This window comes from Phlebotomus papatasi, chromosome 2 (genome assembly GCF_024763615.1).
Source record: "Phlebotomus papatasi isolate M1 chromosome 2, Ppap_2.1, whole genome shotgun sequence".
Taxonomy (NCBI): Eukaryota; Metazoa; Arthropoda; class Insecta; order Diptera; family Psychodidae; genus Phlebotomus; species Phlebotomus papatasi.
The window spans coordinates 83,610,955-83,635,327 of NC_077223.1; the positions used below are offsets into that span (position 1 = coordinate 83,610,955).

The following is a 24,373-nucleotide window of genomic DNA, read 5'->3' on the forward strand; positions in this document are numbered from 1 at the left end:
TTTTAATCTCATATTCAAATATATTCAACTTGCAAAATTTCTCATTATAATAGTGTTAATTTTCATATCAAAAATAATTAATTCAGTATACTCATAACAAAGGTTATTGATATTAAAATTATTGCATTGGATATAGGGTAAGTGTGGCAAATTCCGGCCAGCTTGCAATTCCGGCCACCTTTTTTGTTCCTCGAATTTCCATGATTTTTTAGTTTTTACATACTCTAGAGATTATACAATGCAAAAGAATAACAAAAATGTAGCTTCAACAAACGAGATGACGTGAAAAAGACATTGGAAGATTTCCCAAAGGGCAAGGAACTATGAGAATGAAGGTGGCCGAAATAGGGCACCAAAGCTATGTATACATTTTTATTCATTTTAAAATCTATTAAGAACGATTTTAAAGTAAATAAAGACGATAAACTGTCTACAAGATTCTAAGCAACATTCCTAAAGTAGAAGGAATGAAAAAAAATCAATTTCTATTAAAGATATTACATTTCAAACTTGAGACTTTGGCGCTTGCATGCAACTATGCCGAAATTTGGCACACTTACCCTAAGCGAAATATCGCCCGGCATCAACATTAATTCATTTCATTATAAAACTAAGGACAACACTCTCGCTGACTGATGTGACAATTTGGAACAAGTCCCTCCTTTTTGCATCCTCAGTAAAATTATTCCATATATCGTTTCGCTGGAAAGCAATTGCAGAAATAAATTTGACATTTTACTAACAAAAAAAATCCTGCTTTAATTGAATAATTATGAAAAACGAATATTAAGAGCACTCAATGTGGGACTTAAAATCTTTGTACTATTTAAAATAAAACAAATAAATTATTTAAATTTTTTTAACAGTTTCAGCTGCTTTGTAAACATTATAAAAGTGAAATATAATATTTTATATAAACAAAACTAAAGCGATAAATAATTTTTATAACGGTTTTGTGTTCTGTAGGAGAATTCTGTAATTTTCGTGGCACTGTCACGCGTGAGTTTGAAACCTGACAATGCCATTCGAGCTTTTTTTGTCATATCATATGAGTTCGAAAATGCAATTCATTGATTTTTTAATGAAGCCCCTTTACTTAATGATTTTATGAAAATACAGTACGTCTTGCTTGATTTATTTAACAAAATTCATTGTCTATGTGACTTCTGACAATGCCACGTGAGCTAACATGGCAATGTCACGGCTACAGAATCGCATTTTCGATAAAGCTCTTCTAAGATTCGAACCCAATTTGTCATATGGCATTGCCAGAGCGTTACAGAATTCCCCTCCAAAGTAGTATAATGGAGAAGGCGCGTAGAATATGTTTAAGGGAAAAAGAAAGTGATCGAAAACACTGAGATCGAATCGAACTTCCTCAATTTATGTGTTTCTTAATTGTTCTTCAGGCTGGAAATAGAGTTTGCTGTACCTGAGGAACAGTTCTTGACGTCAGAAGGAGAATTCTGTATAACACTCCGACAATGTCATATGACAAATTTCGTTCGAACTTCAAGAGAGCTTTTTCGAATGGCAATGTTAGAAGTCACATTTTTAGGTTTCTGCAAATGTAAATGACAATGAATTTTATAAAACAAATCGATCTAGATGGGTTGTATTTGCATAAAATCATTTAAAAAAAAATACCAATTAATTGTATTTTTGAAATCATATGAGATATGACAAAAAATCTCTATTGGCATTGTCAGGCTTCGAAATAAAATTGTGACAATGTAAAACACTTACAGAATTCTCCTACTGGCTTCATCTCTAGGGAAGACTGGGGTAAAGTCAGAAATCGAAAATTTCAAAACTCAATATCTTCCAAGATAAAGATAAATAATATTAGGGTAATTTGCCTAAAGCGAAACAGTTTGGAAAGTTGGACAAAGCAGTGTGGAATGTGAGACACCTCCTTAAAAACTTGATAATAAATCAATTAAATATATCAATTTTCGATAAAAAGATTATTAAACTTAATTTTATGATTATTTGAGAAGATAAAAATGCAAAAGTCGTCATTAAACTATCAAAGAGTGATTTGCAAGAAGAATTTAAAAAATGTATTACATTCGTGATATTCATAACCTTGACACGGTAGTTGTCATGTTCTCTGTTTCATGGAAGTTACTAGAAAAGTATCAAAGTGTTTTGTTTGATTTTTCGTCATAATTAGTGAAATATTGTTAAGTCCACAGTGAAAATCGAAGGAGCATTTTAATTCAGAAATGTTATATTTTTCTTAAATTCTTTATAATTTTTAGGTCTTAGATCCCACAAAAATAAATATAACACGAAATGGTAGGCACATGTTCAGAAAATATATTTTTATTGAATTTAAAATATTACTGGTGTTACAAATAGAAAATATGTCAGAAAGATTCAAAAAACTGCGAATTTTACGTGTTTTTCATATAGGTTTTAAGAACTGTTATCCTCGTGCCATTATTATAAATTTTAAGCCAATAACATAATATTAGATACTCTTTAATTTGGTAAAAGTTTTAAAATGATTGCATTTGGTTTTATACTAAAATTAATTAATCACTTAAGAAAAAATATACCATACTTTTGTACGGAAAATGTATAAGAATTCTCCGCCCTGGAAGGACATACATCCATTTAATAGGTGAATATAAAAATTTTGTGAAATATTACATTTAAAAAGGAGAGAAAAGTTATTTAATTTCGTGTTGCTTTCGAAACAAGTTTTATGAAATCTTGGACAAGTTGATTTTGTGAATGAATTTGGTGGTTTTGTTCAGTGAAATCATGTTAACAAGGACGACAAAGATCCTTAAGTATCCGGAGAAATAGTTGCAACAGCAGTTAGCAGTTGATAAGGAGAAAATCTCCTGGAAAAGGCTGTAAGGATTTCCAGATTCCGAAGACCACTTTTTCTGATAAGAGTGGATAGTAAATATCGCAAAACCGCCTGGAAAAAGACAAAGAGGAGCTTCTACAGAACTCCCAAAGCAAGTGGAAAAGGACCTGGCCGGATGAGGTATCCAAATGTGCTAAAAAGTTGCATCCGCTTTAAAGCTATAACTTCTGGACAGCGCGAGGCGTCTGTGAAATTTACAGAACCTCTTTTTGGTTAGACGTCCAGGAAGTTCTTGGTAATTAGCGTTCTTCAACTGTTACCCGGACATAAAGGTATCTTCTATACGGGGAGATTTCGAAATGCACCCCATTGTGCTATGCACCAGTGAGTCTCGGGAAATCTCCCCTAGTGGTTCATGCCTGAGATAAATTTTCTCCAAACTCTGTTATAAATTCTCCAAGTGTGCTCTAACTAAAACAGATAGTCTGGAAGACTTTCTGTTTTGTTTTGAAACGTTTCGAACGTCAATCACACAATGTTTTACAATCAAAGAATTTGTTAAAGAGTGGTAAAGTTAATATTTATGCCTGGTGACGAACACTTTATAAGGAAGAGGAGATGAGGCACACATCCTCTATATCAAAACCGTCTTACCGCAGGATTTTATGCCAATATTGTTGCTAAATTAATAAAATATCCTAAGTTTTTATTTTTCTATAAATCAACTTTATTCTACTTAACTATTTCTTTATTTCTATTTAAGGATGTCCATTTAACAATTCGATCATATTCTAATAAAGATTAAACGATACATTTAGAAGAGTGATCGATACTGTATCCCTATTTCACCTGCTTTTTCGACTTTTGATAATTTGAAAATAGATCACGAGAAAAACATCTCTTGAAAAACAAAAAAAAATTATAAATCGCTTAAAATGTCAAAATATTTGAACATAAACAAATGGAGCTTTCGAAGAGGGAGATTTTAAGCTCCAAAAGATAAGCAAAAATGCACCGGTCTAAAGCTCAGTGGGGGACTTTTGTGTCAAAATGGCGATTTCGAAATAAAATCCCCCCGTTTAGATGCTCCTAAAGGGGGGATTAGCATAACCATCCAATGTGCAAGTATACACAGAAAACCCTCAACATTTGATTTTCTACATATTTCGTATGATATTTTGTCATTAATATCACTATGTCCAACTTTCCAAAAGTTTTTGTCCAACTTTTCAAAATGTGTTGTGTGTTTTTAATTTGATGGAATACAGTAGACTCTCTCAAATGGGCATTTGGGGCGAAATGTCATCCGGCTTATCGATAGATTTGGGCGTCAAAACCTTTGTAAATTCTACAAAAAGCGCTCAATTATAAAGAATGACGATAAAATAGGAAGAACTACAGCGAATTTGAGCAAATTAGCTTCATAATTAAATGTGAAAATTGTCAACAAAATTTTTCGCCCGATTGAAAAAGGGCCAATTGAGCGAGAGTCTACTGTATTCCAATTAATTGGTTGAAATATCTATTAAAAACTGTTAAGATTCTGTTAGAATATTTCACAAGCAATCTCATGATGCAAAGAAATTGAAAAAAATATATATTTATTCGGCTTAAAAAATGCATTTGAAATTGAACTTTTTCTTAAGTGTCTCCCTTTCCACAATCCACCCTATAAAGAATTCAATATCTTCCAAGATAATTAAATAAGACAGAGCGGTTTGAATTTTTTTCCATACATAGCCTCCATAAACCTTATTCAATGCCATAAGTTTCTTAGAATTCGAACAATGAATTTAAAAAAATCAAAAATATCGAAATTTTTAAACTGCTAAGTTTTGATCTTTCGGGATTTTAACCGAGACTCTTATAATAAAGAGACCTTAGCAAAAGTGAACGACAATCAAAACGAAAACCAGAATTGATTTTAAAAAGAATTCCTAAAAAATAGAAAATGAAAAAAAATAAATAAAATTGCTCTTACCGTGAGGTTGATGAAATTGCCACAGATGAAAAGGCACTTTTTGGCCCTCGTTAGAGCCACATTGAGCCTCTGGGAGTTGGCCAGGAAACCCACCCCATCCGTTTTGGCCAGTGAAATAATTATCACATCCAACTCCTGACCCTGATACGCATCAATCGTGCCAATAAAGATATCTTTGGAAACAGAGCTGAAAATCAATTTGAATTTCTCTTATGAAGAAAAATCTTCCAATTTTCTCTTTGAATTGACATTCTCACCTGACTTTATCAGCGAGATCATTTCTTTGCTGTGAATACGGCGTTATTATGCCGTATGAACAGGTTCTTGTAGGTGCTTTTGTTAACATGACTTTGAGGAGAGTGCACACAAAGTCTAATCCAACTGCATTGCCGGAAGTACTATGAGAATCTCCTTGATTCTGATTTGTGTACTCAAGGCTGAAAACTCCATAGGGTTTCCAGGGGAAAGTCTCATCTATTGCCAATGAATTTGTCACAAGTCGGTTTTGGTAGAAATATTCATTTGGGAATTTGCATATTTCCGGATGCATTCTATACTGTTCATTGAGATACTGTACAGGAGTTGTGTTGGTTTTGCTCAGTCTCTTGAACAGCGATTGACTGAGACCATGTTCTTTCGCTTCCTGCAAAAAAACATTAAATCCTCAACATGACTCTTCATTTTTTTCAGTGAAAAGAAACAAGGGAAAGGAAGCAAGAGATATGCTTTTCAGACTCATTCAAACTGTGATTATTTGCGATGTGTAAAGTCTATAAAGTGAACTATTGTGATCAAAGAATTTTTTGAGGAAATCTCGTTTTTATTGTACAGTAGGGTAAGGGCTCATAATTTTGGACAGTCTGCATATAAGCATCAATGTTCCAAGTTTGAAGTGTGATATTTTCTATACTAATTGACTTTTTTTGTTACTCTCTTTTCAGAAGGATTGTTTAGAAACTTGGCAAGCTATTTATCGTCTTATTTTTACTAAAATTAGTTTTAATACGTATAAAAATGAATTGATATGTAGAGGTGAATTTGGCTCTTATTTTGGACACCTTGGTTATTAATTTGGACAACTTGGCTGTAAATTTGGACAGCTAATCCGCCTCAATAGGATGCCCATTGTTCTTCATTTCATGAACCAATCTTACCAAGTTCTCTTCCTGTTCATGTTAGGGAACCGTAGAATGTCACAAGAAGCCCGGAAACTTTTCATATCATTCATTAAAGTGAGTTGACTTTGGTACTCCAAGTACGTGCGGATTCGCTCATTCCTTGACCTTTCCGGGAGCCTTTCAAGGCTTTTTTCACTACATCTCTTTCGTAGAGATGATGCTCCTTTGTTTCTCCAGGTATTTGTCCAACATAGTCATCACAAAAGCTAAAACTTCACGAAATTTCGTGAGAAAAACACCTGTCCAAAATAAGGATTATCACCTCACTGATGAACCTCTTAGAAAATTGCCCATTTTCACACGAAAAATCTAATTCACAAGGAAAATCTCACTTCAGGTCAAATGTACCAATCACCACTAACGTAAATCAACACAATATTCAATGAATATTCAATAATATCACTCAAAAAAAGCGAAGAAACATTGTTAGTACTTCACCACAGCTAAATAAGACTGAAGTAAACACAAAGTTCTGTCATATTTCTCGTAAGCAATTGCTCACACTGAATTTTCAACAAAGCAATTTCAACTCAAGTCATATTCAAAATTTTAACGTATTTAGTGTTAAAATCTTCCAAAAAGAACAAATATTTAGATAGAATTCATTATTCCTCAAATATTGGAATAAATATCCATCATTTTAATCAATTTATTTTTAGTGTCCAATTTTATCCTCAAAGTGTCCAAAATAAGGAACTGGACAAAATTATGAGCCTTTCCCCTACCTATTAACTTTTTTTTAACTAGTTTTTCTAAGTGGTCTCCCAGAGCCTCTTACGGAAATCATTTGAACTTTCAATGTTTGTAGAAGTTGTAGATAATTTTAATACCTTTCCAAAATCAATAAACGTAGCGAAAATCGAATAATAAATAAGCGAAGGGAAGTGGATATATTCAAAATTTATGAAAGAAATTTTAATAAATATTTTCAATCCACTGCACTGCAATAGCTGTGTTTTCTGTAAGAATCATATCAGCATAAACATATAAATTTTACTTACCATTGAGAGAACAGTTGCGGGCAATTGAAGTGGATCTCCGACAAGCACCAAGGAAGACACGCCAAATTGAAGAGGTGTCAGTGTACAAGGTTCATTTGCCTGCGTTGCCTCATCAACAATGCAAACATCAAAAGCATCCAAACCATATTTGGTCAAGTTGTTGCAACTGCTGAGTGTTGTGCAAATCACATTGGCATTCTCCAAAACTCTATCAATCACAAATGACTTGGTAAAATTATCACTTCCACTCAAATACTCCTTCACTTCATTGATTTTAATCTGCATACGCTCAATTTCTGCAGCATTATCTGATGAAACTGAGTATTTTCTGTACGACAGCATTTCTCCAAGACGCTTTTCCATTACTCTCAGCTTTCCTTTCCACACATTTACATACTCTGGATCCTTTCGTTTTTCAATCATATCCCTCTTTGAGCGACTTGACAGTTCTTCCATTGAAAATCCTCTCACATGATAGCCTATTTTCTCATCCATTCCACAACGAACAATTCGAATAGCTTTTCGATCGTCCACATTCATTGATTGTCGCAAGCAAATGAGCCTGTGAGTCAATAAATCCACAGCAGTATTGCTAGGAGCACAAACGAGAATTCGCATTTCCTGGTACAGGCTACTCTTTGAACCAAAGAGCAATTGCATGATCAAATTGGCCAAAATTCGAGATTTACCCGTTCCTGGTGGACCCTGCATCAAGCTTATGGTTCCCCCAGGGCTCAAGCACTGCTCATAGAGATTCTCTAGAACCCTCATCTGATGTACATTTAGCGTCTCAAAGCCACAATATTGAAAAGCCTTCTTCAACTTGTACACTTCGCAATCCATCAAATTGGGATCAAGGATTGCAAGGCAGAGAGGAGAGCACTCCAGACTGAAGACATTGTCAAACATACGAAGAGAAGTTGAAATTGTAGCAACATTCTCAATCTCTCCCACTTGTCCTACAATTCTATTATCAACTTCCCGATTAGACGTTGTAAAGGTAACTATCAGAACAGTTGCGTTATTCTCAATAACATTGACAAATGCAAAGAATCTGACGATCCTCAAGCCAACTCGCACATAAAACTGCACCAAATCTCCGTTTTTGAATGGTAATCTCTTGTTGTACTTGATCAAAGCAACTGAAAAGGCATTATAAATAATTCCACCTACATACACTGATGAAAATGTATACTTTTTTGAAACTAAACTAAATTAACTATTTTAATAAGAAATTACACATTTTGAAAAAAAAATCTGAATGTACAAACTCATGACTTGGAACGCTGTTCGCTAAAAGTAGTTTCGCATAATCAGTGTATACAAAAGGTTTTAAAGAAAGCATTGTACTTATGAGTTCTTGAATTGAGTCACTCAGAGGTACAGTGAGCTACTTTAATAGGGAAATGCATTTAAGAAGCCGTTAAGATAAGATTTTGCTAGGGGTCAGTTCTCCATTTCGGGTTACCGATGCATCCAGGCTTACCCACTCCTATTCAATCTTATCCCCAGATACGGATAGCCTCTCCATATCACAACTCTGTGGGCAACCAGTGCCGCTACTATATCACAGTAGCCCATCTCAGTGTATTTGGGAACAGTGACAGTGAATATTTGTATCGACTGAAGTACAATTTCATGTCGAAACTCGTTTTCGTACCAGCCTCTATTGTTTAGGCGGTTCACTTTTTTGACAATATGCACCATTGACATTACTATTCATTCATTCACTGGACGAATTCAAAGCCGATATGGCATGAGAAATCTTTTTCTGCTGCTGCTCAGCTTTGAACCAGAGACCTCACAGTCATAGAGCCACTACTCTATCCACTGACCCACTTGAGGATCTCCATAAGAAACCGTTATAAATTGAAGTATTTTAACCATGAGGTGTATGAGCGCTACCGAGAGGTAACTGTCATCAAGCAAATACGCCTCAATAGGCTCCGGTGGGCTGGTCATTTGGTTTGCAAGGATGAGGACGACCCAGCCTGGAAAATCTTTAGGGGCGGACTCTATGCTACGAGGAGACGAGGCCGACCCAGCCTCAGATGGACCGACGGCGTGGACCAGGACGCCAGCTCATTAGTCAGGCCAAGACCAGTAATTGTTTGTAGCGCCGGATAAGTAAGTAAATAAGTATTTTAAAAGACCTTTCATTTGTGCCCTTACGTAACAAATTCAGTCAAATGAAACAGAAGATATGGCGGCTTTTTAAATTTCACCGCTCGAGATCGCAGACGCACAAAAACATGTTTATGTCAAAATGTTAATTCGAACCAATTAACCGAAGTCGATTTTTGAACTTTGGTCTCCCTTACAGCTCGGGTCAGGGATGTCTAAGGGACTTAAGGTTTACTTGGATAGATGTAAAGTGCGAGCCGCGAGCCTTTTATCGAAACGTGTCGCCTCAGCGACGGGACTACCAATCACATCTTTGTGCAAGGATCAATCAAGAAACAGCCTAGTACAAACAGTCGATGTACTAATGAGATGGGAAGAGTACTCCAAAAATCTTCTCAATGCGATAGAAATTGCATCGGGGTGTATCGAGAAGGAAGATGGCATTGACCGGGAGGGGGAGGCTTGAAAAACCATAAAGCTATGCAACCACATCAACGGATTCATCCGTGACGTCTGGTATTCGGAGATGAAGCCTAACAACTGGAACGTGGCCACAATTGTTTCCTGGAGACAGACTGGATTGTAACGACTACAGGGGGATTGTTCTTCTGGATTCAGTGTATAAGGGCATGTCGAAGTTGATACTAACAAGGCTGTCGCCGTACGCCGAGAAGGCAATCGGAGTGTACCAATCGGGATTCCGACCTGGGAGATCTACAGCGGACCAGCTATTTAATGTACTGAATCACTGTGCATCAGTTATTTGTTGACTTCAGACAGGCTTATACGATACAGTCAACAGAGACGGGCTGTGGGAGGCTTTAGGTGATCTTGGCATTCTTGCAAAGCTTACGAGATTGGTGAGACTGGCGATCTCCCAGTAGCAGTGTCAAGTGAAAGTGGCAGGAACCAGAACCGGAATGTTTGGCGTATTCTCCGGGCTAATCCGTTCTGTTTAATCTCACAGTGGAGCATGTCATTAGGATCTCAAGGTATAACCAACGATCATGTATCCTATATAAGTCGTCGCAGTTGTTTGCGTATGCGGATGATATCAATATCATGGGCCGGTGTGCGGCAGCGGTGAAGGAGACGTTCGTCAACTTAGCCATTGCCGCAGAAAAGAGAGGACTCAAAGTCATCGAGGGAAAAACAAAGTACATGGCAACCGGTCCAGCAACGCCAAGACATCACCAGAACCTCACGGTCGATTCGTTGACTCTTTGAAGTCGTCAAATGAGCGGATTGCAGCAGGAAATAGATGCACCCTTGCTCTATCAAAATATTCCGCTCTCGCAACGTCTCTCGGTCATTCAAGATCATTTAGAGGTAATGTTAATGATCCAAGCTGAAGATCAATCGCTATTGATCTTTGAGAGGCGAATTCTGAGACGAATCTTTGGCCCAGTGAGGGAATCAGCTAATGGAGAGTACCGTATCCGGATGAATTATGAGCTGAAAGTTCTCTATGAAAAACCAGACAATATGTCCACCATAAAAGTACCCCAAATTAACTGACTGGAACATATTCAACGAACAGAATGCCCAAATAGCTACTAAACAGTGAGCCTAAATGGACGAGAATGAGAGGGCGCCCCAGAAAACTATGGAAAGAAGTATAGTCGACTAGACGGAGGAGGTCAGTGCGAGAGGCCCGCTCCCTGAAAATGACGTTGCAGCCACCTAAGTAAATAAGAGTTACATGAACAGTTGCGTATTTAAGTCCTCCTTAGTGATGGTTTTCTTCATTTGGGAGGACATCTCTACGGCAGGATCGGGACCGGTGAAGTCGGTCTCCGCTCCTGCCACTATGAGGCAGTCAGTCTCTTCATTACCCGCAATACCACAGTGCCCAGGCACCCAATGTAGACGGATCTCACAAGTAAGTGCGACCGCTTCTAACATATTCCGACACTCGAGCACCAGCGACGACCGGGATTTGTTTCCTGATATGGAGATTGAAAGAGCTCTGGTACTAGAGAATATGTTTATTTTCCTGCCAGAAACGCCAGATTCAATCGGGCTCTGAACCTTAATTAGGACTACTGTGACCTCAGCCTGTAATACAGTAGTATATCCGTCGTGTGGCACGGACCCGCTAAGTCCGAGCCCCGAACAGTGGTACCCTGCCCCTGAGGAGCTTCCTACTCGTGAACCCTCGGTAATACAGGCTTCAGACCTAAGGCTTAGCCAAATAGCTTAACTTCTCTAATATCTTATCAGTCAAGATTTTTTGGAAAATTTTGACTTAGACTTGGATTATTAAGGGCAAATGACCTATTACATTTTGAAAAATCAATACAATCGGTTGCTGTTTAAAGTCTTGAGACCCTCGGGAACTGGGCTAAACCTCTAGTCTGAAGACGGTCTAAGAGCGCAACCGTATCGGGTTCATTGATGTCCTCTTTCCGATCTCTCCATTCAGCTTTCGAGTGTACTATAGCTTTGAGATTCTTTTCACGCAGTCTTTCCTCAAAGTGCAAATCATCTCCTATTAGAAGATAAGGGTGTCTATTTACCAGTGCGTTCATGATTTTAACATATCCTACTTGTTTTTCCAAATCTCGCAACCCCGAGAATAGATTATTGAAGTGCACAATGCAATTGGTTAAGGTTGTGTAGGAAGTCAAGCAGAGCATGTGGCCTCTAATAACTCAGTTGGCAGAGTACACGTCTTTAGTTAACGATAGGTCTCTAGTTCGATTCTAGGTCGTGGCAGGAATTTTTCCTATCTCCACTACGGAGAAGGCTGGATGATTCAAGTTCCAAAAACAATTCATTTCTGAGCAATTCATTTTCGTCTGAGCATTAATTTTAAACATCGAAGCAAGCTTCTTAATCGAAACAATTAACGCACAACTACTTTTTAGGAACAGCATAAAAAAAAATAAGAACTTTCCGCAGAGCTAAGAAGTTTTACCGCTTCTTTAAAATTGAAGGACTTTTTTTTAATTCACAAATATATAAAGCAAAAATCACTTTTTTTTCAAAACAATTAATAAATGCAATTAAAAAAATACTCACTTTTTAAAATAGATGTCTTTTCTTTATTTTCAACTGCAATGATTTGTGCAAAAATCCTCTCATTCTGCTTTATGAGAAAACTATTGTTGATCAAGAATGCCCAGAGATCCAGGAGCATCAGAGGAATCATTGTCCTGGAAATAACAAGAAAAATTTCACTTTAAATTCATTTTCAAAGTGATCCTGAAATTAGCAATCTTACTCGATATAACTTCCAAAGTCCATAAAAGTGTTCCTTATACTTCGTAGAGGCTTTGCTACATTTATCAACTCCACAATATCCAGGTTCTTATTAGTGAGCCATTTTGGATCCCACTTAGTCACTTCATTGATAATGTCATCTGATGTCCTGTAGCAGAACTCGGCATCCTCACTGTCATCCGGTGGCGGAGGTGTCGGGCAGTACTCAAAAACTTCAACCAAAGGTTCGTCAAAAGAAATCCTCGGTGCTTTATTTGATTTTTTCTCAGGCTCAAAGGACTCCAATGGAGCAGGAAGAACTGAATATTTGGGAAGAAAATCTTTGGAAGACTCACCTTGTTGGCCCTTCGATACCTTATTTACATCGTGAGCAATCCTTTTCTTCTCTTTAATATGAGTTCCAAGGAATGCATAAGGAATCTCGGGCTCGGCAATCCTTCTCTCCACAATGGCTGGACTTTGAACTGGTTCGGGAATACTTGTTTCTAGCATTCGGACATCAATGCTCTTGCGTCTCGCTAAAATTCGTTGAGGAACAATTGGCTGAGCCTTCTCGAGAGCTGCATCGAAACTCATCCTGCGAGTAGGGATCTTTGTCTTTGGCAGTTCTTCGGTCAGGAAGTTCCCTCGATTGACCCGAGTTATCTTTATTTTGGTTGGAGCTTGCACTATGACTCTACAGTCACCAGAGTTAATCTTGGTCGTTGTCACTTCCTTGAGTTTCTCCTTGCGAATCTCTTTAATTTCTTTGGAACGAATTACCTCCGTCACAGGAAGTGCCTTAGAAGGATTCTGCTTAAGCACAGTCTCAAGTGATACTTTTTTGGAAGACTTCCCCATTTCACTGGCGCAAAACCCTTAGAATTATGTATAAAGAAAAACAAAACAATGGAACTTTTCAAGTAACAGAGCTGCAATATTACAACCAGTCTCGAAAAAAGTCGTATAAAAATAACATAAAGAAAACGTAATTTTTGCGTTATTTAAATGACTTTCTACGACGATACCTGTATTGGTAAAAATCTTACATCATTCCTACATTAGCAACATTAATTATAATTTAATTGGCTTAAGCGTTTCTATGAAACCTTTGAAATATTTTCAAGAAAAACTAGTGATAAGCCTAGATCAACTGAATAGTCTGAAATGGAATAGTCTGAGCTAAAATATAACATATGGACGAAATACAGTAGACTCTCGCTCAATCGGCTCTTTTTCAATCGGGCGAAAAATTTTGTTGATAATTTTCACTTTTAATTTTAAAGCTAATTCGCTGCAATTCTTCCTGTTTTATCGTGATTTTTTAAAATTGAGCGCTATTTGTAGAATTTACAAAGGTTTTGACGCCCAAATCTATCGATAAACCGGATGACATTTCGCCCCAAATGCCCATTTGAGAGAGAGTCTACTGTATTATGTCTTCTACAATTGTGTCGAAGTAATCATCAAAAACGGTTAAGCGGTTTTCGAGATAATTGAAGTTATGTAGTATGGAAATATTCTAGAAAGTTGTAGCGCATTGTGAGATCTTTCACTTACGCCCTTACTTATCCAATTCAGTCAAATAGAATCAGAGATATGATGTTGTGAATCTCGCGAACTTTGACCCTTATATCTCCGGTTCTATTCTAACCACAGAGAACCTACGCCACCTTTTGAAAACATCGTTGTCAAGACTAAAATACTCTGAAATTTTAACAACTTGAACAATGGCGTTTTTGAGAAAAATGAATTTGAATTTTAACGCTACCGCAGCGCCTCCAGAAAGTGCTCATCGAGACAAACCCACAAACAAAAATCAAAGTCAAAATGTTAATTGGAATCGCAGATATAGGGTAAATTAAGCTAATTCAAAACCTGCTCCAAATGGAAATTTTTTGCTACTTCAAATGGAAACGTTACTGTTTTTATGATAAATACAGTACTAAATTATTATATTTATATATTTTCTATACCACAGTTTCATTATTTAGTTAATTTTGCTCCAAATAAAGCGAAAATCTATTCATTCTTTCGTCGTGATTTCACTCTTTCACTCTTTGTCTCCAATTAGAGACTTTCCCTTGTCTCCATTTGGATTAATTTGTTTTCAATAGAAACATTTTACGCTCACGTATTTTTCTTGTATTTAAGAAGTTTTCAAATTAGACGTTAATTAAGCTCAAGGTTTTTCAATGAGACTGATTTTAAACTAATAGGTTGCAGGCTAGGTATGAAAACGTCACCTTCTTGTATAATTTGAAGGTCCTTTGAAATACATTGCAATACATATCTTTCAGGAAATAAGATTTTTACTACAAATAGATTACTTTAAAACGATCTTTTTTTGCACTTGAAAACGCAAAATGTCGCGAACGACATTTTGTTGTCTTTTCTCTGACCTGTCACACAAATCTGAAGATTGTAAGCAAACGAAAGGTCAAAATTAGTTCTGCTTCAAAAAATAAGTTAGTAAGACTATAACTGAGGACACTAGATATTTTAACTGCAAATAAGTAATATTATCGTAGTAAATGCGTTTTATAGAATGACCGCCTTGAGGCGGTTTTACCTGATAAGAGGGTTAAGGATTCATATTCATTTTTCTCAACGTTATTGTACTGACTTTAGCTCTAAATCGAATTTGCATGCATTTCCGAAGGTTTCACCTCTACTTAGGGAGCGCGAACAGCCTTTCGGCTATGCGTTAGTCTATGAAAAAAACCGCACTCTACATCCCTGTGCCTTTGCGCTAGGTTTCTGCCATAAAATTGTAAAACTCGCAATGTTAACTTTGTAAAAATTTTTTTTTGTCAAAGATTACACAGCCAATGAAGAAGCATTTCTGCCGTTTGACTTCGGAGGCTTGTCAACAACGCTAAGACGGCGGCAGACGCATGGTAAGGGGGCAAATGTAGAGTATGAATAAAAATTTATTATTATATTATAATTATTTAGAGCTGGGCTCACGTTAAGAATCTAACTTACAATAAGTTGATCCAGGCTTATGACCAGTGTTTCCAAACTTACGACTTTTTTCGGAACCTTGGTAGTATTATTTTATTACATAACGTTACACTTGCTATGAATGTTGCCCTTAAATTACTTTTGCTTTTGAATGGTTTTAGCAATGAAAATTGTATTGGAACTTTTCTCGCTGGATCCAGAGTTGCGCAATTAAATCAAGATTAGAATCAAAAGCATCTTAGCCACAGACATCGCTTTACCCAATGAGCCACTGTGAGATCCCAAGCAGTTTTAAAATCTTTTAAAATATTTTGAACTTTAATTCAACATAATTTGACTTTAAAAGTAATAATAAAATAAAAAACTGTTTTTTGTTTTTCAAAAATAATGTATTCATTTAAAAAAAATATATAAACAGGCAAAAAACAAACAAGCATTTAAAAATTAAATATGAGCAGTAAAGTATCTAATTATGGTCAGTAAAAAACCTAAATCTTTACAAAATGGGTCTAATTTATATAATAGCATCTAAAATTGTTGCAGATAGAATGAAAAGCCCTTTATTTTACCTTTGCCAACATTTGGACGATTATATCACTGTTTCGATTTTTTTTGTTACTGCTCAATTTTAACTTTTTACTGCTCATTTATACAATGCCTATATAAAATCAACGGGCATGGGACTGACAACCTCATCCCGTACAAGAAAAAATAATAATGCATGTCTAGAAATCCCCTTGCGGAAAGACCTAGTTCCTTCATGGAATTTTGTGCCAGCTGCCAGTATTATTATTATTATTATTATTATTATTATTATTATATAAAATCAATTTACCTTTAAATACTAATACAATTTATTAAAAATAATTAACAATAAAAAAATAATCTTTATAATAACATATTCAGTGGCGATGCATAAAAATTTAACTTAAAAACTCATAAATCCTTAAATCAATCCACGGATAAATACTCTATCTTCTAAAACTCTTCATCACACATGTAACAGCTGCGTCTTCGCAATAAATTTTTCGCTGTAGCATTAAGAAAATTACGGTAAGTTCCAAAACCCTTAATTAAAAATTAAAAAAACAGTATTGAATAACAATAAAAGTAAATTCACATAATTCGAAGGCATGAACGTTCGAACACTGACTGAGAGAAATCCGAAAAAGTTAAAATAACATTCCGGAAATGTTAAGTTTACCCTGCAGTATTGATCCGAAATCGGTATAAATATTATGCTTTTTAGGTGTATTGGGGGTACCCTTTTTCATGTTAATTTTACACTTAAAAAGGTGTAAAATTAACATTAAAAAATGTTGATATATTTTTACACCTAAAAATGTTAAAGTTTTGAGGAAGAAAAGTTCATCGCATCCTCTTTTTTCTCAGTGAAGGGAGAGTACACAGTAAAAAATTGTGTGAGAAATAAAGTTGTGTATTTGAAAAGTTGTGTAAATTCACAAGCAATATGGTTGTAAATTGTAAAATTACTATCATAGTGGTGGTACGATACTAACATAATGCTAGTAAAATTATGTATTGTGTAAGGAAATTTGTGTATTGGAAAATTTGTGTGAGAACTGTCAAAATTCCATTGTTTACTATTGCAATTTTTCTAAGATTTCAGATAGATTTTGCATTTTTAACTGCCTAATTGTCTTCTGGAATCATTCATTGGATTCTTAAAATGTGCCTCAGTCGTGAAAAATTAGAAATAATTATGTAATAACAGAAAACAGAGGAAGCATCATGTAAATTAGAAAAATTGACGATGCAACTCTTGGCCATTTGCTGAAGAGAAGTAAGCAAGTCGGTAGCGCAGGCAGAAAACACGAGACCATCAACGCAAAGATTATGGATTCAAGTCTTAGACTCTCTCTTATTTTTTTTCCTTTTTTTATTCTTTTTTTCTTTTTTTTCTTAGTTTAATACCGAGACATATCACAGATAATACAAATAAACCGAACAAAATTGCTCTACAATCAAAATTATAGACAGGAAGCCATTTTATAAAATTGAAAATACACAACTTTGCCAATACACAACATTTCCAATACACAAAATTTACAACCATAGCGCTCGTGCAAAAATTACCAATCGTAGTGGTTGTAAATTTTTTTACTGTGTACTAGGTAAATTTAAGCTTATTTTTTCAGGCTAAGTCCACTTCTTTATCAATAAATAGAAAAACCCCAAATATTAAGTGACTCAAAGACACAAATAACATATTTGGACGCTCACAAGCGACAATTAATGGGAATCACATTAAAATTTTAATGTGCAAGTGTGATAACGCCGTAAGTCATGTGGTCTGAGTTAGCACACTTGCAAAGACTGCCTTAGAGGCTTTGTCACCCCTTTTTTTCAGGAAATGTGTGACTTAAGACTAGCTAATAAAATATATTTCCATTAGTTATACATGGGAAAAATATGAAGTTATCGAAGGTGGAGTGTGTGCGAAAAAAAACTTTCCAGATATTTAAAATTTGACCTTGTAATGGATTCAAGGTCATTGACTTGTGTGGACAAAATCTTTGTCTATTGCAATAATTTTGTGTCCAGTCCGTTCAATATGAACGATATCAATCGATAGAAGGGACATTCTTCAAATTTCTCACCACAAAAGCAATTTTAGGGTATCAATAAAATGAAGAAATAAAAAAAAAACTTATGAAAGTATATACCTCGAAGATGCGCTCTCTTTGGTTTTACTGGTGCATCAATTATCTCTGGAAACTTCCTGGTTGCTGTAACCTTTTTCTTCTCCGATTCCTGAGCCTTTTCCGGACTAGCAGAGACAGTAGGAGCACTTTTTTCGGGAGGTTTCTCAAGACTTTTCTTCTCTTTCTGTTTGTCATCTTTGTGATGCTTCCGATGTCGATCACTCTTACTTCTTTTTCTGCCCCTCTTCCTGCCCGAACTACGTGACGAAGAAGAACTTTTGTGGGGTTCAACAGGATGACCGATACTGGAATCAGGAACTGTTGTAGTCGAAATTTTTGAAGCATGACTTTGATCAGCTTCCATTATTTGAATATTTTCCACTGCTATCTCTTTAACTGGAGATACTTCATTTTTGTCTGTTGAGCTCACTTCTGGGAGCATGTAAACATCGTTGTTTAGAGAGATCTCCGCGGAAGGATCAGGAATGACTTCAGCCTGCTCAGGAACTTCGCCAACATCTACAGGGCTTCCTTCGGAAGATGACAGCTTCGAAATTTTCCTTTTTTTCGGCATAATGATTTCATCGTCCGACGATATTGGACTAAATGTTGCCTCTTCAGCAACTCCTGCAATTTGCTTCTCCTGGTCATTATCCATTAGTGGTGTCTTTAATGGACTCAGTAGAACCCTTACATCTTTCATGGACTTCATTATATCGTCATTATCATCAACAGTTCTCTCCGTCTTCACAAGAACTTCCTTGTGTTGAGACTGCGAGAGCTTTGAAAGCCATTTGTCCACATTGTTTTCAAAGTCATCTTCCTCATCTGAAATCAGATCAATGACTTCAGGAGAAATAGCTCGAGTACCATCATCCTCTGGCTCTTTGAAATTCTCCTGGCGACAATTTTTATCAATTGTATGCACTTCTTGCATATCTTCCGCCATTTGGGACAGAATCCCTAAAGAATACTTATTTTCTTCATCGATCTCAAAATCGAGCTCAAGTGGTGATACTGAACGCAATCGTTCTGATTCCTCAAATTCTGGTTCTACCTTTACTACCTGATCATCATCATCATCAATTTCAATGACTTTTAAATGTGGTGCAACTTCATTGAAATCAACAGTAGCTCTTTCCTCAAGATCTTCTTCCATTTCCTTCCTTTCATTCCGCAGGCGGAATAAGAAGGCATCTTTCCGAAGATTAACATACTGCACATCCATCTGACCCCCAATGGCAATGATATCACCAAGACTCACCTCACAAGAACAGTTCTTTATCTCTTTTCCATTCACAAAGGTTCCATTGAAAGACTGTAACCCCAAGAAAAATTATAAAACACTATGTTCCTCTTGTCCATTTGAAACCCACTTACTCCCAGGTCCTCCAGGCCCAGCAAATCTTCCCTCAGAGTAATAATACAATGACGACGCGACGCAAAGTCTGACAGCACATGAATATCAGACGTCAAGGATCGTCCAATTAAGTTTTCGCCTTCCTTCAAATAAAATTTCGTCAGCTGAGGTCCCAGCCTCTCTAAAAACCACCTTTCATCCATCGTCTCCTTATCTGTCTCCTCATCCATCTTTAATCAAGCTCAGAATTCTTTTTGGAGACCTTGGTTTGCGTGTTTTTCGCGATTTTACTTCCTGGAAGTGATAGAGTGAAATCAGAAGAAAACGCGTACACTAGATCCCGGCATTATGCACATTTTCGGGACCGAAAAAAACGCGCGAAATGGCATTATGCATCGAGAAAATTTGCATACCTACAGGGGCTTTCTTTTGAATAAATGCCGTAGAACGAAATTCGCGCGAAGTAAAAGTAGTTCAATCAAAAAGATTTAACTGTTTAATAGAACTGCATTTAACAAAAAGTACTTTTTGGCAAAAGTTCTTCAATAAATGGTTAGAATATTAAAAAAAATACCTTAATGAAAGAAATTAAAGTTTTATTCTGAAAAAGTAGCAAAATGTTTTCAAATTTCCTGCGTCGCAAAATAATATACATTTAGTCGTATTTCAAAAATGATTTCATAAATTAACTCCCCAAGGGTAGACAAACTTGCATAATTCCGTCAGGTGCATAATCCCGAAGGACTTAATGCTGGGACTGAGTGTATTTTTTTAATTTAATTTATATTTATTCCATTAAAAGTACAGGTATATATACAATTTAAGTAAGTGTTCCAATTTTGATTTAATTGCTACATCTTTAATTCAGAGTATATTATAAGTATTAAACAGAGGTTTAGAATAGAAGAATGTATAAAGTAGATTTAGGTGACTTTTACTTAATGAATCATATTTGACAGATTAGCAATATTAGAATAGAGCATTTAAACGCTATCAGGACTTAATGCTGGGACTGAGTGTATTTTGATTCCTTTAATTATTATTTTATTTGAGGTTAACAGATCATTCAATCTGGCTAGCTTTACTTCTGTTCGCGCACAACTAATCGAATGTCGTTATAATTTAAAATATTGGTGCGAAATAATTTGTTTTTTTTTGTTCCCCCCCTTACCCCTTTGTAGGTCTAAAGCCCTTGGGCCTATTATGACCAAGAACCACTTCTAAAATGCTAAAATGCTAAATAAATAAATAACAAATAACAAACAACACAAATGAATTACAATTTGTCTCCTTTTAAAATTATCTCTCACACATTTAAGGCTGTCTCTCCATTAAATTAGATTCTAATACCATTATTATTTAAAAACATCACAATTTTCTTCAAGGTTTCCGAGAGCTTGTGCTCCGAAATAATTTGTCTGTAGCATCTTATGGCCTCTGCACACTAGAGTAATTTATGTCCATATTGAAGCTAATTTCCTGCGCTTGTGTAGGAAAAACTCTTCAATATGGACATAAATATCTCTAATGTGTAGAGGTCATTAGCAATCAATCTCATTGATCAGCAGCCATCACTTTTGATTTCCCTCCAATTCCCTCTTATTAATCTCATTAACGGATGATCTTCTACCAGCTGATCAAGTATATAAGAGAGTGCACTGACCCAATTCGATCCCTTTTCTCTACAAAATTGCCTCTTATCATAACCAGTATTTTGTATCAGTGCTCATTGTCAAACAAAAATTAGTTCCTCAAAATTTATTAAAAATTGTAATATAATTGTTAAACTTTATAAAGGTGAATAAATTGTTGAATTTAAGTGAAAGATCGTGAGTGTTTATTAATCAGTGAGAAGAGTGAAAAAAACAGAGTTAATTGGCTTGGAAGAACTCTCTGCCGATTGTCCAGCTCTTTGTTCCAGCCAGCGAACGGTTGTCTCTATTTCGAGCAACCATAGCATTGGAAAAAGCAAAGAAACATTATGCTCCAACGAGCCCGGATGGAAGCATAGGCTCACACTAATCATATTTTATGCTATTCCAGATATATTTCACGTCTCATTCACACGTCAGCATACATTCTATCATTCTTCTCTTTCTCACTCATTTATGTTATCATTGCATTCATTCTTCCACTCACGCACGCATTTACACACATTTTCCATTCATCTAATTTAATTAAAGGTAAATTATCCTGAATTCTCGTCCAACTTCCATGGTCAAAAAATTATTCCCATGAAATTATTTTTTTTAATAATAATAATAATAATAATATTTATTTATTGCATCACAATAATAGCGTCATCTCTCTTACAATTCTTAAATATTCTGAGATTCAGATTGAAAATGTTGAAGAAAGGCGTCCGCAGAAGTAAGGACAAAAAACGCAGCTTTTAAATTGGGTTTTTTTTCTCCAAACTTTTAAATTGAGCTTTATCATAACGTAATTTAGCTTCACAATTATGACATAAAATTACTGTCGTAAAATTAATTGACTAAAATTATGTCATAAGGTCCAGTTTCAATTAAAAATAGGAGAAATAACCCAATTTCAAAACTGCCCCAATTTAAAGGTGCCCCATTTTCCTCTACGACTATCAGTCGAAATGGAATTAAAAAGTACAACGCCCTTCATAAACAGTTAACCATAGAAGCAGTCACTGGTATCTTTAGGGCCTTGACACACTTAGGACTTAAGCCGAGAGACGGCTTAGTGGAAAATGATAGAAATGTGGTTAAACCATTATTTCGAATATAATTATGCTAAGTCATCTCTCGGCTAATCCTCAAGTCTGTCAAGGCCCTTACGCACTATACGTCCCCAAACTCTAGCCGGTTTCCCCCCCCCCCCCGTAACCGATCGGCCGCAAAGTTTCACAGTAACAGAAACTTCCCTGGAATTTGTCTTCTATTTTTCCGCGAGAGTTTCCGTGGAAATAAACGCTAATATTCCGCTTGGAATTCTGCGGAGTTATCAGCTTTTTCTCGCGTGGATTTCCTAAAAAAAAAAGTCCGAGGAATTTTCTTGCAACATATCTGAGGGCATTCCCTGGAAATTGATTCAAAATTTACTACAGTGCTGTCTCGCTATATGCACAGTTTGGGTACTTTTTTTGACAGTTCTCTCTCTGAATATGCACAACTTTTTTTGAAATTCCCAACGGTTTTTTTCTTTTAAAACATTATTATTTTTTTATTGTTCTAGAATGCCCCGTGTTATTTTAACTATAATATGAGACAGAAAAAATAAAATTAAGATAATTAAAAACGAGAAAAATTAGTTACCAAGAAAATAATTTTCTTTATTACTTTGTCAAAATGTAAACAAATTGATTTTGAATGCCACCGACACAAAAGCTGTGCATATAGAGAGTGTGCATATAAAGAGACAGAACTGTATGAATATTCCGAGTATATTTTCTGATATCTTTCCGACCAAGACTCCATGGAAGTAAGCGCGAAAATTCTGCAATTATTTTTCGCCCTAACACTATAATTCTTGCGAGCTAGACATACTCAAATGAACGATATGATAGCAATATTTTCAATTCAAAAGTAGAACAACTGAGTGTTCGTCTGATAGATGAACACTCTCCAAGTTCTAAGCTGCCAATTGGCACTGATCGTCCATATTTGTTGATGTTTCTTTGTAGAAATTCTCTATGTAAGTTCCACGAAATTTTTAATCATTTTTTGGAATTATTTTGAAGAAAAATATATTTAAAAAATCCCCTGGAAAAGTCGTGGAATTCCGTAATATTAAACCACGGAAGCCTCTAAGGCCGTTGCATGGAAATTTCCACGGAGAATTTCGTAAAAATAAAGAGGATTTTACCAAATTTTTAAAGGGCTGACTGCCGATTATACGCTAATAATCCATAGGAAAAGCCGTGGAATTATTCGTCAGAGAAAAGTCCATGGACACTCGCGGACATTTCTTATTAGACGGTCCTAGAGTTCCGCAAACGTCCATGGAACGCTAAGAAGAAATTTAGCGTCAAATTCCATCTCGGAAGCTTACGCGGATTTTGAGCGGTAAAATCAGCGGACATGGCAGAAAAGGCTGCTGGAAATCCAGTGGAATCGCTGCGGCCGTTGACTATAGGGATACTCGTTTGAGTCGTCTCCACCGTAGAATTTACAAATAAGCGTAAAATTCAGCCGAGACGAAATTTGGAAGCATTTCTTCATACCGATTGGATATTTTAATATGCAAAAAGACGCGTTTAGTTTAGATGTTTAGAAGTTCTACAAGCGTTATTTCAGAAGATTGTGGTTCTTAATGTTGTGAGAATTGATCAAGATGATTATAAAGAAGAAAATGCTAGTTGAAGCGCATAGAGGGAATATTATTTATTATTGTATGAAACCAATGGTAGAAAATAAACAAATAGAATTCGTTAAAGAAACATAGGAAAAACATTAGAATTCTTGGTAAAATCTCTGTGGTCATAACAAAACAAAGTAAATAAATATTTTTATGAATTCTTCAGCAGTTGGTCTGAGTTAAGAAAATGTTCAAATTATACCTGTTGAATAGGCTGATTTCGAGGTTATAGCGCCAAACCCTGGGCAATTTTTTTCACAAGTAGGTCTCTGTGAAAATTGCAAATTCAGCAAATAAAACTGATCTGCAGGAGTGCTCAATCAAAGGAAACTAGGCGATAAGGCGCACTTCTGAGAAAACTAAGGAGGCTTTGCGGGATATAAAATTGTGAAATTCATTTTGTTTCTCTGAAGGCTTGGGAAAAACTCCTTAAAACTTATTGAATACGAATAGTACTGTATGAATTTTATGTAAATGCGATACTTGAGCATGTCCTTTATCTTTTGATAATGTTTTTATAGCAAATTTATAACGAGATATATGAGAAAATTGAAGAAAATTTGCTTACCAAAAATGTCTCGTCTGTCTCCATCAAAATCACAAACTTTTATGACAGTTTGCTCTGTGTGTGGTCGAATATCTCGTCTAAAAAGCTCTGCGGTCAAGACATAACCTCAAAAGTTCGTGAGGATTTTCCTAACATTTTCTTGCAATCCTTGGCAATGGTAAAAAGAAATTTTGC

At 35.7% G+C, this 24,373-nt stretch overlaps 1 protein-coding gene across 2 annotated transcripts; it reads right to left on the minus strand.

The window, feature by feature from the left end:
* Positions 1-24,253, minus strand: LOC129804717 (probable helicase senataxin). Of its 2 annotated transcripts, XM_055852266.1 has the most exons (10): positions 24,200-24,253; positions 19,326-19,599; positions 17,967-19,263; positions 12,669-13,190; positions 12,335-12,545; positions 12,133-12,266; positions 6,985-8,126; positions 5,063-5,448; positions 4,806-4,992; positions 1-702 (listed from the first exon to the last, which is right to left on the minus strand). In XM_055852266.1, exons 2-10 carry the CDS (start codon positions 19,533-19,535, stop codon positions 595-597), a joined length of 4,197 nt encoding a protein of 1,398 aa, XP_055708241.1. In that variant the 5' UTR covers positions 19,536-19,599; positions 24,200-24,253; the 3' UTR covers positions 1-594. The 2 variants fall into 2 exon arrangements, with proteins under 2 accessions (XP_055708241.1, XP_055708240.1); XM_055852265.1 differs by having other exon boundaries at positions 12,335-13,190.
* Between the last annotated feature and the right edge of the window lie 120 nt (positions 24,254-24,373).